This window comes from Hemibagrus wyckioides, linkage group LG04 (genome assembly GCF_019097595.1).
Source record: "Hemibagrus wyckioides isolate EC202008001 linkage group LG04, SWU_Hwy_1.0, whole genome shotgun sequence".
Lineage (NCBI taxonomy): Eukaryota > Metazoa > Chordata > Actinopteri > Siluriformes > Bagridae > Hemibagrus > Hemibagrus wyckioides.
This window is the reverse complement of record NC_080713.1, coordinates 21,262,292-21,279,878: the sequence shown is the minus strand read 5'-3', so window position 1 is coordinate 21,279,878 and position 17,587 is coordinate 21,262,292. Positions and strand designations below refer to the sequence as shown.

Here is a 17,587-nt window from a genome sequence, read left to right as displayed (position 1 = left end):
AATACAGCTTCAGAAACAAGGTACAAGCATGCATTAATACCCAAAGGCTCCAGACTAACACTGAGGGGACGATCGAAATAATGTTGGAAATATGAAAGCATCCAAAAAGCTATTAAACTTCCATTTTAAAAAAGAATTTGTATATAGGGTCAAGACACCCGGTTCTGGTTCTGAAAGTTATTCTGGAGCCTTGTGGTGTATGCTGACTAACCTTTGGACAGATCGAAGAAATCAAAGACAACACACTCACTCAAACTGCATTCAAACCTCACAAAAAATAACATTATTTATATTAGTATGTCCAAAAACAGAAAACATCTGGACCTTGGCATTGCAGACATGCTTAAATATAATACTGAATTGTTAGGCAATAAAATCAGCAATTTGATAATTGCATTCCTTGGCTAAACACAGCTCCGGATAAAATCTTCACAGAAGAAAGCCTTTAATCCTGTGCTTTATTTTTAATACGGAATCTGTCCTTTAATTAAAAAAAAAACTGCTCACTTCAGTTCAACCTTATTTGGATATCGTGCTATCAGTATTCAGTGAGAGAAAAACCACTTAGAACCAAGATCACGACAAAACCCGAGCACCGAACAGAATTAGGTTACAAGGTGGGTTTTCTCCAGGCAATGATTTTGTTACCGGTGTGTGTGTGCGTGTGTGTTTGTTCAAACGCATCCACAAGCAGATATACCTTTAAATGTACCCGTATCCTCTTCATCTTTCAGGTTCTCCAGCCACAGACCTGACTGGAGCTCCCTTTCCCAAGGGTAATACTCCCCCTCTGCCAGCCCACACAGTTACCCCAACACAATCACAATCACACACACAGTGGTGGAATAGACAGGTAAACCAAATATACATAGAGAGGGTAACAAGACATTCACACGCACAAACACAGACACAGAGGATTAAGAGGGAGAGGAGAGAGGGGTAAGTGGTGTTTCCACAGAACAGGGTAACAGACAATATGACAGACAGTATGATCAGACCCTTAGCTTTTCTTCTGTTTCACTTTCATGGCAAATGGATGATATTTGGTTTCTCAGCTTCTTAATGAAATGCTGTCATGTGAACCCAACTGGAGGAAGCATGCAGGCTGAATCTATGGGAAATGTTAAAATTATAAGGCCATGATATGTGTGTGTTGGTCAGGGAAAGCCCTGCACATGGTTTAATATTGTTTTCTACTATACACTATGTTGCTTAATGTCTGTGGATACCTGACCATAAAGCAAAGTGAGTGAAGACACAGCCTTTAGAGATTAACTGGACCACACTTCCATCTTAATATTGTTTCTCATCACAAAAAAAATGATGATTTTACAACAATATTAGCTCATCTAATATAACGACAAGGACATACATACAAAAGGGAATATGAAATGAACAGAGAAATGGAAGAAGATTTAACACACAAACAACACAATCTCACCATGTCTCTTGATTTTTCCTCACTCATGCTCTTTACACATTTAACTGGATTTCTTTTTGGCCTTGTGTAATAAACAACTAGCATTTAATCCCACAACCTAGAATATATACTAATCGGTAATACGTAAAACAATATGAAATTACCATCACTTGATTCTTCCTCCTCTTCTTCCTCCTCCTCCTCTTCTTCCTCCTCCTCCTCCTCCTCCTCATCCTCTTCCTCATCTCCATCCTCCTCTTCATCCTCTTCATCCATTTCTCCCTCCTTCCTGCTTGCCCCAGCATCGCTGCCAGCCTTCAGTTTCGCATGCAGCTCCACAGCCTCCTTCCACGGCACTCCTCCGAGGTCTGAGGTCGCCGGAGGCTCCGGCTCCTCACCCTCTTCCTCCATGTCTGACTCTGAGCTACTGTAGAGAGAGAAGAGAGTGTGTCATCACTAGACTAGGCTAGAAATTCCTGGCATATTTGCTTCTGTGACCAACATAATGATTATTATTTATTTGGTCATCCCAACCCTTTAAATAGAATCCGAACCATTATATTACCCTGAAGCCTTCACTGTAGCACTCACCTGGAGCCCTCGTCCACGTCCGTGCCTTTATCCAGCACGCTGCTGAGGTTGTGCTCAGCCAGTGTCTCCTCTGGCACCTCCTCTAGCTCCTCTTCTCTCTGCATGGACAGCCGGTAGTTCTCCAGCTCGATGCGCTCAGGAGTTCCTTTAAGACGTTTTGCCACACTGGGCTCAGCCACACCGTTCACCTCTGGAGCTGTAGGGGACAGCGAGGGAGAGAAAGTTATAGGAAGGACACAAGGACACCCAGGAGGGATTGGGGACTCTGGAGATAATACCATATCCATAATACCAGACATTTTAAATAATCAAATTTTTTGTTTGTTTGTTTATGTATTTCTGGTTGACATTATGTTCATTCTGCATAATTTTAAAAACATACCATTGAACAGAAAAAGACAAACACAAGCTCAGTGTTTAAAATCGCATTGTATGTGGTTTATTAGCCTACACCATTTAATAGCATATATTAGTAATAATATAAAATATATTACATACTTGATACAAGATATCAGCTACCTTGCCTTTTTCCCATCCTACAAAGCAATGTTTCATGATGAACTGATCAGTGGCTGAAGTTGTTTACGACTTTTTTTTTTTTTTTAAATCGAGCATGTTTAAGCATGACATCCCTGCTCTATGGAGCCAGTGATAAAAAAAATACATGACTGCTCCTTAACTTCAAATGCATATAATGAATTACATAATTAATAATAATTATGCAAAAAAAAATAGAGAAAGGTGAACGTGTTGGTGAACGAGCATGGTTCGGTGCAGCATGATCTGGATCTCACGCAATGAACATAATGAACTAATTTAATTTAAAGGTAAAGTCTAGAGATATTTGAAAGCAGCAGGCAGAATGTTACTACACTGGACCCATGTTTGAGACCTGAGAATATATAGAACCGATATTATACTTTTAAAACTCATCATGTAGTGTGTAAGGCACGCTACAGAAAATATTCTATAAAGATTAAAAGAATTAAAATGTGTCAAACGATCTTAACAAGCCATATGATATTTGTTACACTTATTTTATATTATTTATAATATTTTATAGAGGGTTTTTTTTTTTCTTCCCATTTTCTATTAAGTTTCCAGTCCTACAGAAGATGGGAAAGGAAAACTATGGGTTAAGAATGCAGGAAGGGATCAGAAATGCACACAAACTTTCTGTCTCTCTCTCTCACACACACACACAAGACAAATAACATGACAGGTTGTGGTTGCAGGTGAAAAGCAGGCACGGATGCAGCTGCTCTGATAGGACTGGGGAAAGGTAAAGCTTACAGAGTGATTCAGTCACACACACCGATACAAGCACTACATCATACAGCTTCAGTAATACTGGAGTTACAAGAACAGAACCACAGGCACTAGTCACACAGACACTATAAAGATGTTTAAAAAGAAATGTTACAGCAACTAAAAGATCTATAACAGGCAATGGTTGTATAAAATATTTGAACTGTATAAAGAGACCATGCATGCAAAAAGTAATGCTAGTCAGACACATATCACTCATTTTCTATTAATATACTCTGTGTTTCTATGCTAATGTGATCAATCATGTGCTATATATATTTATATCCTTAATTTAAAAAAAAAAAGGTACTGAACTGTACTTTTAATATGAATCATTCACCAGGGAAATGAGTACATTTGATATGTACACCGATCAGGCATAAGATTATGAGCAGTGACAGGTGAAGTGAATAACTATCTCCTCATCATGGCACCTGTTAGTGGGTGGGATATATTAGGCAGCTAGTGAACATTTTGTCCTCAAAGTTGATGTGTTAGAAGCAGGAATGGGCAATGCGTAAGGATTTGAGCGAGTTTGACAAAGGGACAAATTGTGATGGACGACTGGATCAGAGCATCTCCAAAACTGAAGCTCTCGTGGGGTGTTCCCGGTCTGCAGTGGTCAGTATCTATCAATAGTATCCTTTAAATCCTGTAAATATCCTTAAAGTCCTGTAAGTTGCAAGTTACAGGACTTATAGAATCTGCTGCTAACATCTTGGTGCCAGATACCACAGCACACCTCCAGGGATCTAGTGGAGTCCATGCCTCGATAGGTCAGGGCTGTTTTGGCAGCAAAAGGGGGACCAACACAATATTGGGCTGTTGGTCATAATATTATCCCTGATCAGTGTAATTAAGAACTTTAAAGAAAATGTAATGCTCCATTATAGTTAGCTATCCAGTAATAGTTTAGTAACAGCTAGTACTTAAGTTAAAAAAGCAAAATGTACCCTTGTGGAAAAATCCTAGTAACGAGCAACAGTTCAGTTTAGTAAATTTACTCAAAAATTCAGATATTGTGCATTGTTTTATCATTCTAAATTACACACACACACACACACACACACACACACACATGCATGCCACTGAATTAAACGAAATCTAATTAAACAAAAATCCAAAGCTGCGTCTTCAGAATACACCCACAGAAATGATCTGACATCTGTAGCATAGTGTTTCACAACTCATCCAGAGGCTTGGAAATAAAGGTAAAGAAGAGTGCATGCTAGAAGATATTGAGCAGCAGGTTGAGAGTGAGGCAGGAGAACAAGTAGAGGCAATAAGTGAAGAGGAAGGCTAAGGGACAGTGTGCCATCTGATGGCCAGTCCAGGACATGGTGCGGCGCAGTGAGCGCACGGAGCCCCCCACCCTGGGAAAGTGGCGCAGGACTGCGGCAAGAGAGGAAAGGCGGGTACCTGAGGGCCCACGCTCCACCGGACATGGAACCCCAGGGGCATCCACGCTGGCTGCAGGTATCACTGGTACCTGGGATTCCTGTGGGAACAGAGAGATAAATTATAGTGAAGTGAAATAACATTGAAGTGAAAACACAGAAAATAAATACTGACTATAAACTGATTTATTCAAAACCTTTATTAATTCAAGAAGCCATTTGTTCAAGCAGTGATGTAAAGCTTAGACATGGAAACGAGGCAGAATACGCAAGTGGAGTTTCGAATCGTATACTGGTCTACACTATTTTGTAATATAGTGAGAGTTGTGTGCTCTAACTGAACATTACAACAAAAAGAAGTGAAAAAACGAGTGTGGAAGTTGGTCACTTCATGCACTCAATGCTCACAGCTTTATTTACATAGTGGACGACGGGAAGGGCTACCAGGCACTGATACTGGATAAAGAAACAAGGCTGACGACACTTTGACGGACGAGACATTTTAAAAATGTCTTATTAAATTAGCCCACATTGTGTGATTTATTTTTCAACATAAGCATCACATTATGTGTGTTTGATGCCATTTGTCACTTGGAAATGGTTAATCTTCAGGTTAGTAAAAAATTTTTAGACGCTTTGAAAATTCATACACCAGACTAGACGGTAGAGTACATAGTGCATAATGTGAGCGCATAGTGTGTAGAATGTTATTTGGGACACATCCTCACATCTCCAGCTCCCTGATTCAGTCCTGAACCTAGGTATATTCTCTCTGTGGAGTTTCACATCTGTGGGTTCTGTAGTTTTTGCTCTGTTCCCAAAAATATGCCGGTGGGTGAACTGATTAATCCATCTTGCCACTATGGTGTGAAGGAATTGTACACATGATGCCCTTTGATGGAACAGTGTCCCATTCAAGATACATTCCCAAGTCATGTCCAGTTCTTCCAGTGATAAATCAAACTGTTACAGCAAATTAAAAGTCTTCCTCTTCATGAAGCTGTTTCATGCTTGGTTAAATGCAAATGCAGCCATTTGCATAGAGTTAAAACGTTATTATGTGATGACTGAGTCAAACTTTATTATTCATCAGTTCTGTTTCACTCCTGGGCCTCTCACTAAAATTGGTCTGGACACATCATCGGTTCTCCTGCCATCCCTAATAACTCAACTGCTAGTAAACCTGCTTAGTAGACATGTGAAGCTGCAGTATCAGAGATATGATTTATGTAGTCATTCTTAGCAAGCTACTTAACTCTATCCCATCAAGTCAAAATATCCAATCGTGTCCAAACCATTTTGTTTAGCATCGATACAAGCCAAGTCAGCCGGATAGCTCACAGGCTCTGCAGCTAAAGTTTTGCAGTACTTCGTTGTCATCCTGGAATAATTTCTATATTGAATGCTGCATGAGCTCACTATCTGAACAGCACTCTTTCAGTGAGAACACGAAATGTAAAACTGGGATAACAAATATGAGCCAAATTATCAGCCATCTCAGAAAAATGGAACCATTAAAACAATAAAAGAAATATGTCAGGAATATGTTAGAATGCATTCATATGTATGTAAACAAAAAATGTCAAAACATTAAAAATGCATTGATATTTACCTTTGGCTGAAGAGGAGCAGCAGGAGGAGCAGGCCTCTTCCTCTGAGCCTGCCCAGACAACCGGTAACAATAATGCGGCTTACAGTAAAACTTGCCTACAAAACACACACACACACGGATTCAGTGCATGTATTGCTTTTTAAGCAAAAGTTCCCAAAAACACTCCTTGTAATTCCTTTGGAGTACAATATTTTACACACTTGTGGTATAGTCTGTTTGCTGCTTGCTCTATGCCTAGTGGGAAGTCTCTAAACTCTAAACAGTGTGTTCTGAAGGAGGGGTCAGTGCAGAAAAATCTGAACTCTGTCCGAGGAAACAATACAACACTGTTTTCAAAGACAAAGGAAATTCTATGATGCCACACAGTGAAAAAAGTGAAACGAATGAGTAGCTGGGAAAACGAATAACTGGGAGCCTCATAACGATATAGATGATGATCTCTAATCACACATGGAAGACAGATTCAATGGCAGGTTTTATTCTAAGTCAAATTGCCTAGGATCCTTGCATATGTTTCCTTTATCATGTTCACTGATCATATAACTTACAGTACTGTTCAAATATCCGACTCTCATATATGTAATTTATAGCTTTATAGTATAATTTATAGATAAAGCACTTAGTATGACTGCATACACTGTTTACATCTTTTATGCACTGTGTCTGGGTAGGAGTGTACAACTGTATCATAAGAAATTCGTAAGACTGTATATAGATGCTTAAACGCTCTTTATGCACATGATAAGAATCTTGAAACTTAAAGGTGCAGTAAGCAAAGGCCTTTAATAATCACGTTTACAATACCATCTCTGGAAAAAGAAATCTGCCATACGGGCATGAAGTAGTGACAAATTAAGGCCAGAAATTAGCTCCGCCCACAGTACCTACAGAGCTGCTGTTTTTCAATTCACAAGCTGTACAGCTTTCAGCAGAGGGCTGGGGTTTGGTGCAGAAGGGTAGAAGGTTCGGTAGTGATATTCTTGGGCTTGCAATTTGCTTTACAGAAAATATAAAGCCCCGTAAACAGCCCCTTTAAAGGTAGATTCGCTGATGATATTCATTTTAAATTTTATGCACACGCAATTGTGTTGTGCCACTCAGAATCTTAGGGAAAGACTGTTTATAGCTGCTATAAGGTGATTACAGGAACAATGATGGTGCAAAACATTAAATGTATAAAATAAATAAATGGGTAGTATGCTATGTCATTAACTATTAAATAAAAATTAAATCATTGGCAAATTACTGTGGTATTTGCCTCAAAACGTTTTCCTTACTTGGTGCTCCAGTATATATAACATCATTAACCTCAAAATGCTTTACAGAGAATTTTGCATACTAGACATGTGATGTCTATGTGTCTAGACATGTGATGTCTATGTGTGTCTATGCATATGTATCTGTACTATATAATTCATGGTGACGTACCATCCTCCACATCAAACGCATAGGACGACAGTCTCAGCGTGGTGCCGCAATAGTCGCACTTAAAGCAGGTCCGGTGAAAGAACTTGCCCTCTGCACTCAGTCGCTCCATCACATACACACGCCTCCGGCAGAAGAAACACACATCGCTGCCTCCGATGTTCTGAGGAAACTCTTTCCGCAAGGAACCCTGCAAGAAACCCAAACACACGTATTACAGTTATATATCTACAGCACACTTATAGCAGATCAGTGCTCCAGCTCAGCAGTGAATATTTAACAGAACGAGCTCACAGAATCGGAGGAGAAAAGTCTGTGGTTAGGCATTGAAATTAAATAAAATAACATAACACTGGTTAAACAAGAGGAAAGAATAGATAAAAGAAGGTCAGATTTCTGAATGTCAAAGCACCAACAGAAAGAGCACAGTTAGTACAGGGGAAATTCATGTCGTAGGACAAAGTCAGTCACTTTCCCTAAGCCGGGTGCGTTCACATGTGCCATACAACACCCAGAATTCTTACCAGTTCCCTCTTATCAAGACGGCTCCAGCGGTCCTCCTGAGGCTGAAGCTGATTGACTAATTGCTCAGCCAACAAGCTCACACCACCTGTATACATCTTTATATAATGCTACAATGGAATACATAGAACAGAGAAATGGAGAGCGTGAAATAGAAAAATAAACATGGGAAAGCAAGAGCAGGAAAAAAAATTGCTGCGTGATTTCAACTCTTACAGCAATACAGGTGTTATGAATGGGAAAAAAAAGGAAATAAAGGTGTGTTTGGTTGATTAAATGTGTAGATGAGACAAGACACACTGTGGGGGTGGGTAAATAAATAAATAAATAAATAAATAAATACATACATACATACATACATACATACATACATAAATAACCATGCCAAGTTCTTGTATCACACATACAAACCAAAAAAAAATCATCACACCAACAGATCTCTTCACGCTTCACCAAAGCAGGCATCACGTTTATACTATATGCAAAGACTGTTGTGAGTTAGTCTACTAGATTCCCGGGTCTCACAATGTCAGTAAATAAAGCAGTGTACAGGCTGATTCTCTTGTGAAAGTGTGTGGGAGTTAATGACAGAACCCCATAGCCGCTCAAGCAGCAGGCTACCTGTCGGTTCATGGAGAGTGAGGTGAGCTGAGGATCAGGGGATGCCTCTCGCTGTCTGTGCCACTGCTCTATAAGAAAGCGCGAGGGCTTTTTCTTAGGCTCCACGGGACACAGAGAGAGACAGAGAGAGACAGAGAGAGAGAGACATGGAGATGGAGAAAAGGGGGGGATGAGAGAGAGAGAGAAAGAGAGAGATGGAAAAAAGGGAAAAAGGGGGATGTGAGAGAGAGAGAGAGAGAGAGAGAGAGAGAGAGAGAGAGAGATGGAAATGGAGAAAGGGGGGATGAGAGAGAGAGGGAGAGAGAGAAAGATGGAGATGGGGAAAAGGGGAGTGTGTGATAGAGAGCGAGAGACAGAGAGAGAGAGAGAGAGAGAGAGAGAGAGAGAGAGAGAGAGAGAAGCATTAGATAACATGGAAAACAAAGAATATCAAGAAGAATATCAATTCAAGCAGACAGGAAGAGGAAAAAGGAAGCCTGTTCTGTAACACCACTCCATGCTTCAACACATATTACAGTGTGACTTTCCAAACAGATCATCTAGATCATCTTATTTTAACTGCAGCATCACTCAATGGTGTTTGAAACACAGCTTAAAGAGGTCACCTTGGGTTTAGCAGGTTTGTCTTTAAACAGAGAGGCTAACCTCTCGGCTCGCTCCTGGATGCTAGGGATGTGTATAGGCACCTGATCATCAGAGTGCAATCGCAAACTCTGTGTGTCCTGTAGAACAGAAGCACACACCTTGTCACCACATGGACAAACAACTACAGTCTGTGGGCTGTATATTAGCTTTGCAGCAAGCTGATCTAAAGAAATCCAAAGCCGCTGTGAGGTTATGAAAGCACATCAGAGGTGGAGTTCATGCACAGCAGACATGCTGTACCTCCTGCTGAGGATCAGGGGAGCAGGATGGCTGGTGTAACCCGTGACTCAACAGCCACTGGTGAAGAAAGAAACGTGACGGCTTTTTCATCGGCTCCAGTGGAAAAGGAGGAGAGAGACAGAAGGTACAGTTTAGAGCTGACAGCGGAAAGAGGAATGCTGTTGGCGCTTTGGAGCAGAACTTGGATGCAAATCAGATATTTCTAAAATATATCTATCTTTTTAAAATCAAACTTTCAATTCATTCCACAGCACACACATGGATGCAAATGTGGTCAAGAACTTGCTTCATTCAAACGACAAAACTGGAGATTAAAGAAAATAAAAATCTGAAGCATCTGACATGGCAAACAAGGTGGATTTCACTGACAGATGACTTGATGATAGCTTTAATTTATTACCATAAAATTGTCAGGTCATTAGAAATGCCAGGGTTTATTCTATGGTTAGTTGAGCTCGAGCTTATGTGTCAAAGATGTCACACACTCATCACGCTAATCACAAACCAGTCTTGATCATGCAGAACTATCAATTCATTTGTCAATCCATTGATCTACCTGGGGTTTGTCAGTCTTGTTGGACTGCCCTGTAAACTTTGCGGCTAACATATCAGCTCTTTCCTGAATGTTAGCGAAACGGAAGGGCTCCACAGACCTGAACTCACTTTCCTGTGAAGAAAATCCATCTTATACATGGACAGGATTCGAGTCAAGCAAACAAACACACAGTCTCCAGACTGGTATTAGTGTCATGCTCTGCAATCATATTTATGGAATTTTATTGATATATAACAGTATTTTTTATTTTATTTACCCTCTCTGGTATGATTAGTTGAAGTAGATGATATGACTTGCTAATAACTGTCAATGACAAAAAATGTCACTTCTTTGTGAAAGTGAAAGCATCTTAAATACATATTAATTTAATATTTATAATTATGGGCTTGTTATAGATTAACTATATTGACTACTCAGTCGGTTTTTCAAGCTTGTTCTGTTGCTAGATAATTGCTTGATTCTAGACAAATAATTAAGACACATCTGCCAGTTAAACATGACTTTTCAACTAATAAAAATGTCTAGGAATAGGTTTATTTTAAAGATATTTATTAATTGTTTAATAAAGAAAAGTCTGACCCCACTCAAGCTATTTTCACTTGCTAAGCTGCTGTTTTTTTGCGATGTAAAGTGCCACTACAAAGCAAACCACGTCTTTTTTAAAACTAATCATTAATTATGATCCAGGTCTTTGTGAGTGAGGAATTTTATGTGTCTAGACTTTTACAAATATTTCCTCTGGTGAGTGAGTGCTGCCTGTATTATACCTGGTGGCCTGTATTGATTACTGGTCTACAATCATGCATTCAAAATATTTATATTAAAAAAATATATATAATATATATTGACTTCTTTGTGGTGAATCAAGCACCTCACAATATCAGACCATCACAACACTAAGCTAAGGTTTCCTTGGACAATAAATATGTGGATATATATGAGACATTGTTAACTCCCAAACCAAACACACAAAAGGAGTGTAAATGATGACAAGCCATGCCCTAATCTTTGTTACCCTGTGAGTGAATGTCAGATCATCCGGGGCGTCATCGTCATCACTGTCATTTTCATCTATCACCAGTTTGTGAACTTTTTTCTGACAACACAAACATTAAGACACTCTATAACCTATCTGATGAAATATTTCTCATCACGCAGACCCAGTACTGTGCATGTTATGCTGCATAAAACTGCTTTCTATTATTGTTACTATGAAGCTGAGTGAGATCTGCTTCGGAAGTCTGTAATGGTCTCCATTCTCACACTGATCAACCATTCAATCCAGCATGCAGCATGGAGGTTGTACTACACAAATGCATGAGACATATTTATAAAAACTTGATTAGAAGATGAAAACTGTAAAGGGTTAAAAGATGGCTGACAATTCATTAAGGAACTATCACAAAAAAAACTATGCTTAATAATTAATGCTGTAGAAACTGCAGTCAAAGATTGGTTAAGGGTTTGAAAATAAATTCCAACACGAGATGGAGACATCAGATGGAGCGAGAAGAGGTTAGATGAAGGAGAGCTGAGCATCGTGCCGAGTAGATGGTACATAATGGTACATAATGTCACCTGTGTGTGTGAAGAGAGCGATGGAGAGGAAGATGATGAAGGAGGAGGAGGATAGAGCAGAATGGTTTTCTTAGGGCAGCTCCGCAGGCCATCGCTGCTCCTGCTAGCCTTCAGAGAGACGGGAGAGGAGTGAAATGGGCCACATCGCTCTCAAATCGCATTGTACTAACCATAAACATCTTTCAATTTTAGCCAAGATACATAGACACATTCAAAATGTTTTTGCTCTCTGGTTAGCATGGTAATGATAACGGAGATTCAAGAATGTCAGGTACAAACTGATAGTTAATGAATCAGTCAGGATAATTCTGAAAAAATTAAAAAATACAAAAAGTTTCAGATTAAATCCATCTAGTCAGTCAGTCAGGCATCACGTAAAGAATGGTTAAAAAATAAGAACAAATACAAACACACACTAGAACACAAATAATTAACAAATGATTCAGAATTGATTCAGAATCAAAATCACAAATGATTCAGAATCAAATAACTGAAACAATCACCTTGAAGTAAATCTATTTACTGTCAAACAAGAGGCCTAATAACTACAGCAAGCAGGAAGGCTTTATGGCACTATTAGGTTATTACACTGAGGATATACAGCACTACAGTTATAAATCTGCACTCAGTCTGGCCACAGAGAATTACAGGAGATCGCTTCATGCTCTATTGGTTTTATTCAGCTACAACACAGATACTTTGATCCTCAAAGAACAAATTCCTATTTTTATTTTTTTGGCTTTGTGAATAAACACAAAAGTAAGTGTCCTTTATAGGAACATGTTGCATATTGCTGACTACAGGGTATCAGTGTTAAGTCAATTTTCTCCAAGACAGACACACTGTGTTTCAGGTTTTAGTCAAGAATATTCTTTTTAGTGGATCGCTATTGAAAATGTCCAAGTAGACATTTATTCCTATCAGCTCTGGAAGCCAGCTGATGACCAAGTCAAGAATATTCACTGAATCCAATCAAAGTTATAAAATCAATAGGAATATATATGAAACTAATAAATAAAACGCCTTAGGGATGTGCTGTTATAGGAAAATAATCAATAATTCGGTGTCACGATGCTGAGGGTCAGGGCTAACCCAAAGGTTATAATAATCATGAAGCTTTAACATCTTAAAGTCAGTTAAACCTGTAAGTTTTCCTAATAAATAAAAAGTGTAATAGACCACTTTTGTGAATATTCAGCCATGATTTGGCCCATACCTCTCAAAAACTCCATTTCCCTATATTAAACATGATTTCCCCTAATGGGAGGTCTGTCTATCTATCTATGCATGAATCCAGATCTACAGGAAGAGTACTACAGGAAAAAGCAAGGAATAGCAAGCCACTGACGCACTGTCCTACGTCTCTGGCCGTACCCGTTCCCCTGTCACGGGCAGAGTCTGACACTTCAATTCCATATAGCAGAAACTCATCTGTCCCTGCAACTGTGTTTGCCTCTGAGGGTTTGCACATGTGCGAAGAGACAAGCAAGAATCACACTAAAAATGTGCCTTTTAGAGAAGGTTTTCAATAACTGCAGAAAGCAAGGTATTAGAGCATCAGCACAGGTCTGATAAGTTGATAAGCAGCATACGAGGTGTAATCAGACATGGAACATGAAGGCAGTGTCCGGGCATATGCATGCTCTTTACCTTTCTCCATGCAGGAAGGGGTGCCAGATGCACCGGCTCTTTCAGAGTGATGTATGGCTGCAAGGGGGACAGCTTTTGCCCCAGATCAGGCATAGAGTCAATCTACCAACCAGTGGAGTGTAAAACGAGAGGTGGCGTGACAAATTAGGCATCAGGAAACACAGCAAACAGCCAGTAATGAGCCACCATCATAATTCATGAAAAGAAAGAGAAAATAGAGAAAAACAAACCAAGCAAAAGATGAGAGAACAGACAAGGGGAATAATGACAGAGAAAGAAAAAGTAAAGAAATCATTTTTTTCCTCCAGGTATTAGACATACCTGAAAAATGTCTTGCATTGATTAAAGCACAAAAAGAAATGAAATCACTTAATGTACAGACATGCATAGAAGTGATGTATAGGCAAAGGAGCTTGAGCACTGATAGCAGAAGAGGAAGCTGAAAATAAATCATTCAAATGACTCTTTTCTTGTTAAAGAGCTCTATACCCTGCAATACTGAAGACATCTGAGAAATCTATTAGTCTTGAATTATCCCAGGATGTAGGCAAGCCACTAAATAATAGACTGCTTCAAAATATAGCTTAGTATAAAAATCTAACTAAACTGTAATTTTAACTGTAATTAAAACTGATTGCTGCTTTGACTCGTTGCAACAGTAGCAACTCAAAAGCTCACGCGTGCATTCCATCATAGTTTCCGTGATCTGTACCACACATTATACAGCAGCAGCCAGTTTAAATGATACAGCTAGTAAATTATTTATAAAGAATTATTTTCAGCCAGGTTTCTTAATGCTACTATAATGTAACTCCAAGATATAAAAAGCCCAGCCCCTGTTTTTATTGGTGTTGGTTTATAGCAAGGCCAAGATTTTTTTTTTTTTTTTTTTCTCCATCACTGTGAATCTACAGTCCAGAAGATATTGGTGTCAACAAACAGCAGCGAGCTGAACAGCATCATGATCCCCCACAGTGGTGCTAACAGCAATAGAGGGTTCAGTGTGCTATAAAAAGCACGTTCACCGTTAATAACGGCATGCATTCCTGCTGGTTCCTCCATTACGGTGGATCAGAATCACTCACACACACACACACACAATCAGCTCACTGGCCATTCAAGTAGGTCATGTTCTTAGCTTCCTTCTTAGCCTATACATGTCACCAGTCACCAACAAGCAAGAACTGTTTCAAATTTATTCATCCAAATTTATCCAATTGTTCTCTTAGTTCATTTATGTCTGGAATAAAATTTTTTTATTATGACATGAATCCTGATGCAAAAATAAGAATTATTGCTGTACACATGTATACACGTGTGTGTGTGTGTGTGTGCATGCATACACATATAATCAGATGCCAATTCAAACTGCTGATTAAAAAAAAGCTAGACTGGATCCACACACAATGTAGAACCCTGAAGTCTTTTAAATTATCATCCAGATTCAGACCTACCTGTCTTTTGAGTCCAGTAGACTGTGCCGGAGCATTCTCCTCAAACTTGGCTAGCAGCTGAGTGGCCATGGACTTCACCTTGTTGTTGTTAGCTGCTGCCGTGGTGTCCACCCTACGCTCCGTGGCTACACAAGCTCTCTCATCGCGCACCGGCCGTGGAGGCTCCTCCTTAACCACGATCAACAATTGTTAGAAATTAAGCTCTAACAATCCTTTGTATTGCTTTATCATTGTTAGGTCAGAGGTATACACTTACATCCTCAGACTGGCCGGCCTGACTCGTCTTCCTCCTCTTCCCCAATCCGTCAAGCTCCTTCTCCTTCTTATCCTGCTAAAGAGTACAGCCAAGATTAAGATTAAGAGCTTACAAAATACGTAGTTCATTTAATATTCCCATTAAATATCGCTCCTGACACAATGCAGGCCAGGAGAACGGTACCTTCGGGTTGCGTTTCCTCGAGATGTTGATGCTCTGACCCAGTTTGCTGAGGAAGGAAATGGGAGATTTGGTGCTGGCAATCAGTGCAGCCTTTTCCTCTGGACTCAGGTTGTGATTTTCTAAAACATAAAGCAAAACCTTTTCAAATAGAGCTATAAACCATTTCATTAGGTTGACATTTTATTCACCCCCAAGGGGAAATCGTTGCTGAGAACATTGACTGTAAAGACAAACTACAGTCTAAAGGCTGGGAATCAATTCTTTCAATATAAAATCCATTTTGCAGCATGATTGTAAAAAAAAAAAAAAAACACAACAATTTTTGGGAGCTGTAAATAAATAAATGAAAAAAAGCATTTAGTAGTGTCCAGAATGCTGTACATTATTCCAAGGACTTTCTATAGCATCTAGAATGAAGCTTGAGTAAGGAATAAAACAATATTTATAGGGAAATAATCAGTGATAGCTGCAGTTAATTTTCCTTCAACAGATTATCCTGAGGTGTTTTATTCCTGTTTTTAACACAATAAAGATTTCTTATCTTTTTAATGGAAGAATCATTTGCCATACTTTATATCCATTTATAGTGTACATTTATACATGTTGGAACATTCGCAAAATAAGTCCATTCCTATTATCACTTAAGCTGCATTAGATACAAATGCTCATTTCATCACAAAGCATTTTTCATTTTCTAGTTCATTAAACAAAAATAAATGCAGTTAGTCATTTCTACAGAGAAAGTCCAAAGCTTTTGAAGCCTTCCCTGCGTCAGAAAATGTCAGAAAGTGACAGCTTTGCCTATGACTGTTACAGCATACTCACACTGGACTCATTCCAACAATGCTAAACTTTTCTCACAGAAAACTTTAACACATTTAAGTGGAATTCCAACCATAACCATAGCTATGTTACAGTAACAAGAACAAGACTACATAAAACTATAAGAGCTGCTGTTACAGAAACCAAATTAAGAGAAAATGTCAGAATTCATCAACACTATGACAAAGAAAATAATTAATATCCAGATCTTTTATTGGTCTATGTTCAGTAAAGTACTAAATAAAGTTGCAAGTTAAAGTAGCTAAAATGAATTATGTATATAGAGTAGTAAAAAATATATGCTAAAGCTCATTACGATTGAACATGAGTATACCACTACTCACCACAAGGTGGCACGGTGTCCTTGAACATCTCGTAGAATTGGCTGAGATACATGACCATGGAGAGCTTGTCAGGCTCCACTACAACAGACATCTCCTTCCCGGTCATGATAGGTGAAATCCCAAACTCCTTTTCAGCTATGTCAAAAGCCAACTGGTTATTTTTCTCCACGTCCTTCTCGTCCAGAGAGTCAAAATCACTGTGGGTTTTAAAAAGGACACATAGTGACATGAGCAACACCTTTACACTGAGTGCTTCCGAGAGACTAAAACAGGGCTGTGTGATTCAGACGCCGTAATAAGCATTAAAGAGGTCGATATTTTAAAAAAAAAAGTTTTAGGACTAGAAAACACTTGGTAACATCCGGACTATTCCACTAATGCGCCCCCTCTGTAAGAGTTTATGAGCTAACTAATCAAACGCTAAGTATTTAGACTAATGGACAATCAGGAAAATGCTAATGTGTGTCTTAGAGGTAATGGGTCAGTCAGCTGACAGAGTGAAAGAGTGATGTGTTTATAGAAAGCTGTTAGAAGCCACTCTAATGGCCAAAACAGCCTGGCTGAGAAGAAATACAACAGATATCGACTGTGATTTTGTTTATGATCCAGTGCTAACAACAAGTTTTTTACAATATAACAGGCAAATCAAATACCAGATCTGTTTATGGACATGTACAACATACACAATAAAAAATAGTGCTAGCAAACCAGGACACAGGGAACACTAAGCATGGAAGCTAGATAATAGCTGAGACTAATGATTCAGGTAACTAGCTTTAAGATGCTAAGTTGTTCATATACACAGCGTAAAGACACAGTAAATATGGAGACGAGTCCAAATGATTAGTCTCAGCTATTAACTAGCTTCCATGCTTAGCATTGTTTGCTAACTGCTTTTCCATGAATTCCAGCATACTGGCAATTTATTAACTATTCATACAGCATCTTGTTTTAAACATAGTG

General features: G+C 39.0%; 1 protein-coding gene across 7 annotated transcripts in view; it reads right to left on the bottom strand.

Annotated features, from left to right (window-relative positions):
* mical3a (microtubule associated monooxygenase, calponin and LIM domain containing 3a) overlaps positions 1 to 17,587 on the bottom strand; it is a 93,590-nt gene that overhangs the window by 18,991 nt on the left and 57,012 nt on the right. For 2 of the 7 annotated variants that reach the window (XM_058388370.1, XM_058388373.1), the window contains exons 14-23: positions 16,625 to 16,821; positions 15,459 to 15,577; positions 15,276 to 15,347; positions 15,020 to 15,187; positions 7,757 to 7,943; positions 6,329 to 6,423; positions 4,739 to 4,817; positions 2,012 to 2,207; positions 1,585 to 1,847; positions 701 to 790 (exon numbers count right to left, since the gene is read on the bottom strand). In XM_058388370.1, the coding sequence (XP_058244353.1) occupies positions 701 to 790; positions 1,585 to 1,847; positions 2,012 to 2,207; positions 4,739 to 4,817; positions 6,329 to 6,423; positions 7,757 to 7,943; positions 15,020 to 15,187; positions 15,276 to 15,347; positions 15,459 to 15,577; positions 16,625 to 16,821 (1,466 nt within the window). Of the gene's footprint in view, positions 1 to 700; positions 791 to 1,584; positions 1,848 to 2,011; positions 2,208 to 4,738; positions 4,818 to 6,328; positions 6,424 to 7,756; positions 7,944 to 8,277; positions 8,386 to 8,896; positions 8,996 to 9,501; positions 9,619 to 9,781; positions 9,875 to 10,337; positions 10,449 to 11,352; positions 11,434 to 11,915; positions 12,024 to 13,565; positions 13,668 to 15,019; positions 15,188 to 15,275; positions 15,351 to 15,458; positions 15,578 to 16,624; positions 16,822 to 17,587 lie in introns of those variants that run through there. The other 5 variants (XM_058388371.1, XM_058388372.1, XM_058388369.1 and 2 more) reach the window with 4 other exon arrangements.